Genomic DNA, 4,932 nt, shown 5'->3' with positions numbered 1-4,932 from the left:
GCTAGGAAAAGGGATTCCCTTCCCCCTTGTGCTTCCCAGGTGAGGCGATGCCTCGCCCTGCTTCAGCTCTCACTGGTCAGGCTGCAGCAGCTGACCAGCACGGATTGTCCGGCACTCCCGAATGAGATGACCCCAGTACCTCAGTTGAAAATGCAGAAATCACTGGTCTTCTGTGTAGCTCGCGCTTGGAGTTGGAGACTGGAGCTGTTCCTATTCGGCCATCTTGCTCCGCCCCTCATTTGCTTTTCAAATCTCTGCAAAATCTGTTGTGCTTACCTCTTCTCCCACCCCACCCCTACCCACAGAATAACAGAACACAAAAAGAGTAGATTGGAATGTTGTTTTTTAAGACTAGCAACAAATTATCTTGTACACTCTCTTTTATCTTTACTGAATTCTATTACCACACAATTATGAGAGTACAAGATCATCTGGAGCAATCAGACAATGATTCTCTATTATAGGTAGAATAATCCACCCATTATTAAGATACTTATAACTAGTTTATATTCAAGGGAAGATACATACAAGAAATACAAAGTTTGCCTCTGCATGGTTATATTCATTGTGCTATCTTCAGAAGTGGTATCTATGGCACTGATAAGCCTACGAGGACAAAGGTTTATATCATAGGAAGCTGAAAGTTTCATAAGTCATCCTGACAATCAGTTTTTGTTTTACTTTTATGCTAGAATTAAATCATCTCAAAACGAGGATTGAGAGAAGACTTTCAAACCAACAAAAACATGGAAAAGATTGAGGTTAAAGAAAGGGAAAATAATTTTTATAAGGGTTTTATCTTTATAGGGAAAAACAGAACTCCCTAAAATTTCTCATTTGGCATATAATTACTAAGTTGCAATACGAATTCACATGAATTTTGAAAATGATATATTCAATTTTAGTTTCTAACAGTTTGTTCATTTCATGGCAAATAGTCAACAGGTGGCAGCACATACTATTCTTAAACAGTTTCCTATTTGCAAAACATGGTTTCTGGAGAAGCTGGGCATAAATCAAGCTTTTGTAAATTGAATTCTATTTTATTATTTCAGAATTCCTTTATCTTAACTTCTGCTTTATCTGCAATGAACAATGGCTTCTAAAGTTTAAAGTTTCTCCTTACCCTCTGTAAGTAGTTAATAAGCCAAGATTTAAATGCATCAGAGAGAAGCTTTCCAATAAATCTTTCTTTTGTAAATAATCCCCACTCTGATGCATTTTATCTATTTCAAATACATTTGAATATATGAATATTAAGGTAGGGGTGCATCCTTCACGGCATTATTTTAAGCAGAAAAAACTTGGATCATGATAATGGCTGAATGGAACAAACGCTAAAAAGCAAGAGTACTATACAGGCATATGATCCACAATGGATTGTAGCGCACTCATTAACCTTTAGTATGCTTACTTGTTGACTGCACATGTTCCTCCAGAGGCGGTTCATCTGCTCCCTGTACTGAAGCATATCCAGATGATGCGGTCTCGCTGCGATTATCCTCTTCATGGGAGGAGGCACTATTGGATGTTTCATTGGATACAGGGACTTGTAAGGACACTGAACCATCTTCAACATCCACCTTTAAAGAGCATTTGAAAAAATTAAAAGCCTTTCAGTGTACATGCTTTTCCTCGACATATCACTTCAAAGTTTCTTTATAGGTGGCTCATTGCAGCAATATTTCTTAACCTTTCAAACCTATGATCCCTTTTGATGGTCACAGGTCTCTTGTTTGCCCCAGTCAAAACAGAGTAACTGGGTCCACCAATGGGGTGAAAGATGCTAGAGGCAGAGTGCACTCTCATCTGATATGTTCATTTGAGTGATCCCAGCACTTCATAAAATAATGCTGGGTACAAGTTAGGCCCTAAAAAGTCATGCTGTCCCCTATGGAACTTGAGAACCACTGTCATCTATGTATCTTCCCATGTCAAGATCTGAGCTTGATTTTATGTTGTATCTTGAAAATAGGCCTTTTTTTCATTTACCAAATATAAAATTATAATTTAGTATTTATTATGCTTTCTCAAATTATGTCTGCTTATTTAACTCCAAGTTTGGTCATTATGCAACATTAAAAGATTACAAAAATAGAAAGAGGATGCCAAGTTGGTGGTTTACATGGTTATCATTTCAAATTCTGACCAAATAATGAGTGTATTTGGAAAGAGGGAGGAAGAAGGAAAATGGAGATGGCCCAAGATGGCACCTCATTGTCTATATGATATAAATATGTCTGGTTTTAGGTATAAACTATAAGTATGGCATATTACATAGCTAAAAAATAAGGATGTTATTTTGTTCTTCATATAAATAACATATTAATGTTTACCTCAATTCCCAAAGCTTTGAGTATGTCACATTTGCACATGGGGCAAGTCCTGTGTTCTAACAGCCATGGGTCAACACATGTCTTATGGAAAATATGGCTAATGCAGAAAAAAACATAATTATCAGTTATGAAGTAGCAACACTTTGCCTAATATATATTAACAGATTACTTAGTGTAACTTTTAGTCTTTGAATGGATGCCTTTTCTTTTAAACACACTATTCATACAATGAAGGAACCACAGAAACAAAATTTGGAAATTCCATAATACAGTACTTTTAAATGTAAAAGCCTCACTACCCTAGCTCCAAAACAATATTTTCAGTACTCATTTGAAAATGGCTAGGATGTTACCTGACCTAAGACTTTGTTCATTATTTCAAATCTTAAACAGTTATAATTCCCTAACTGATAAATGGTACAGTCATTCTCAATAATATAGTCCAATATAGTATTGAGTACAACAACACCGTACTGATGCTTTAGGCAATGTGATATGTTCGAAGAGCATCACTATTGTATTAAATAGCTAAGAGAAGGAGTGTTAAGAACAACCTTCAGGAGAGGGATAATTTATAAAACTAAGGAATGAACACTTCCAAATAGATGCTCATGAGTTGATTTCATTTTATTGTTTTCTCGATGGATTAGAATACATTTAAAAAAAAATATATATATATATAGTGCTGGCTAGGTTCTCAGTTTTCTATGGAATTAGTTTAGAATAAATTGAACCAGATTACAGTTAGACTTATACCAATTTCAGTAGTATTAATAAATGAATGAACATAAAAATAAACCATTCTACATTTAAATGAAAATAAGTTAAAAAATAAACATTTTTTACATTAATGTGGAAATATTCAAAAGTTTTCTTCCATCACAATCATTTTTGTGGGTCAGCTATTTTTATTGAAGATATAGAAGAAAATCAAACTTACTTGCAGGTTAAGATGCGTACCAAATCATTTGGTTTATACAATTCAATGCACACAGCACAACTGTCTCCATCAGGGCCAATTTCCTACAAGTAAGTAGTTATTGTTACTCTGACAGATAAGAAAAAATATATTAAACTACAGAAGAAGATCAGAACATACATGTACTTAACCAGCCTAAATTCGTGTAAAAGGAGGAGCATTATATCACCGAATGGTTATGTAACTGTAAAGTTCCCAAAGGTGATTTAAAATTATCCAGACTTTAAAAAGGTAAAAGAATAAAGTGAAACAAAAGGGGAAAAGAACCAAGAGAAACATGTAGCACTGATTTAAACTATTTTTCCTGATTTTAGAATTCATAAAATACCATTTGTATAAGTTCTATGACTTTTCTCATTAAAAAAATTAAGGTATAATTCATATACAGTAAAATTCACCCTTTTAATGCACATTTCTGCACGTTTTGAAAAATATGTAGTTACTTAATCCTTATCACAATCAAGATATAGAATAGTGCTATTACTCCCAACAAACTCCTCCAAACTCTTTGTAGTTATCCTTTCCTCTCATCCCCACCTCCTGGCAACCACTGATCTGTTTTTATAGTTTTGGCTTTCCCAGAATATCATATAAATGGAATCATGCATTATCTAGCTTTTGAGTCTGGATTTTTTAAACTTAGTATAATGCATTTGAGATTCATCCATAATGCTGTATGTATCAGTGGGGTTCCCATCACACTTTTATTGCTAAATAGTATTCCATGATATGTATGTACCACAGTTTATCCATTCACCAGTTGAGCAATATTTGGCTTTTCTCCAGTATTTGACAATTATGAATAAAGCCGCTATGAACAGTTGTGTTTTTATGTGAACATAGATTTTTTTCTCCCTTTAGAGTAAATATCTAGTAGTGAGATTGCTAGGTGTTATGGTAAGTGTATTTTCAACTTCAGAAGGAACTGCCAAACATTTTCAAATTGGCTATACATTTTGCATTCTTACCAGCAAATGAATGAGAGTACCAGTTGCTCCAAATCTTGACCAGCTCTTGGTATTTTCACTTGTATGTATTTTAGCCATTCTAATGAATGTACAATGGTATTTCATTGTGGCTTTAATTTGTATTTCTTTTTTTTTTTTTTTTTTTTTTGAGACGGAGTCTCGCTCTGTCACCCGGGCTGGAGTGCAGTGGCCGGATCTCAGCTCACTGCAAGCTCCGCCTCCCGGGTTCACACCATTCTCCTGCCTCAGCCTCCCGAGTAGCTGGGACTACAGACGCCCGCCACCTCGCCCGGCTAGCTTTTTGTACTTTTTAGTAGAGACGGGGTTTCACCGTGTTAGCCAGGATGGTCTCGATCTCCTGACCTCGTGATCCGCCCGTCTCGGCCTCCCAAAGTACTGGGATTACAGGCTTGAGCCACCGCGCCCGGCCTGTATTTCTTTAATTATTAATGATGTTGAACATCTTTCGTGTGCTTATTTGCCATTCATATTTTTTTGGTGGATTGTCTGTTTTGCTTGCCAGTTTTCTGTTAGGTTGTTTGTATTCTTACTGTTACATTTTGAGAGTTCTTTATATTCTAGGTACAGCTCTTTAACAGACATATGATTTGCAAATACTTTCTCCCAGTCTGTACCTTATCTTTTCCTT

The 4,932-nt window shown here is 35.6% G+C and overlaps 1 protein-coding gene across 2 annotated transcripts in view; it reads right to left on the bottom strand.

Moving 5' to 3' along the window:
- RNF128 (ring finger protein 128, E3 ubiquitin protein ligase) overlaps window positions 1-4,932 on the bottom strand; it is a 117,239-nt gene that overhangs the window by 9,932 nt on the left and 102,375 nt on the right. For both annotated transcript variants that reach the window (XM_011958702.1, XM_011958700.1), the window contains exons 4-6: window positions 3,277-3,359; window positions 2,337-2,433; window positions 1,415-1,583 (exon numbers count right to left, since the gene is read on the bottom strand). In XM_011958702.1, coding sequence (XP_011814092.1) covers window positions 1,415-1,583; window positions 2,337-2,433; window positions 3,277-3,359 — 349 coding nt within the window. The remainder of the gene's footprint in view (window positions 1-1,414; window positions 1,584-2,336; window positions 2,434-3,276; window positions 3,360-4,932) is intronic.

This window comes from Colobus angolensis, unplaced genomic scaffold (assembly GCF_000951035.1).
Source record: "Colobus angolensis palliatus isolate OR3802 unplaced genomic scaffold, Cang.pa_1.0 Scaffold472, whole genome shotgun sequence".
Taxonomy (NCBI): domain Eukaryota; kingdom Metazoa; phylum Chordata; class Mammalia; order Primates; family Cercopithecidae; genus Colobus; species Colobus angolensis.
This window is presented reverse-complemented; position numbering and strand designations above follow the sequence as displayed.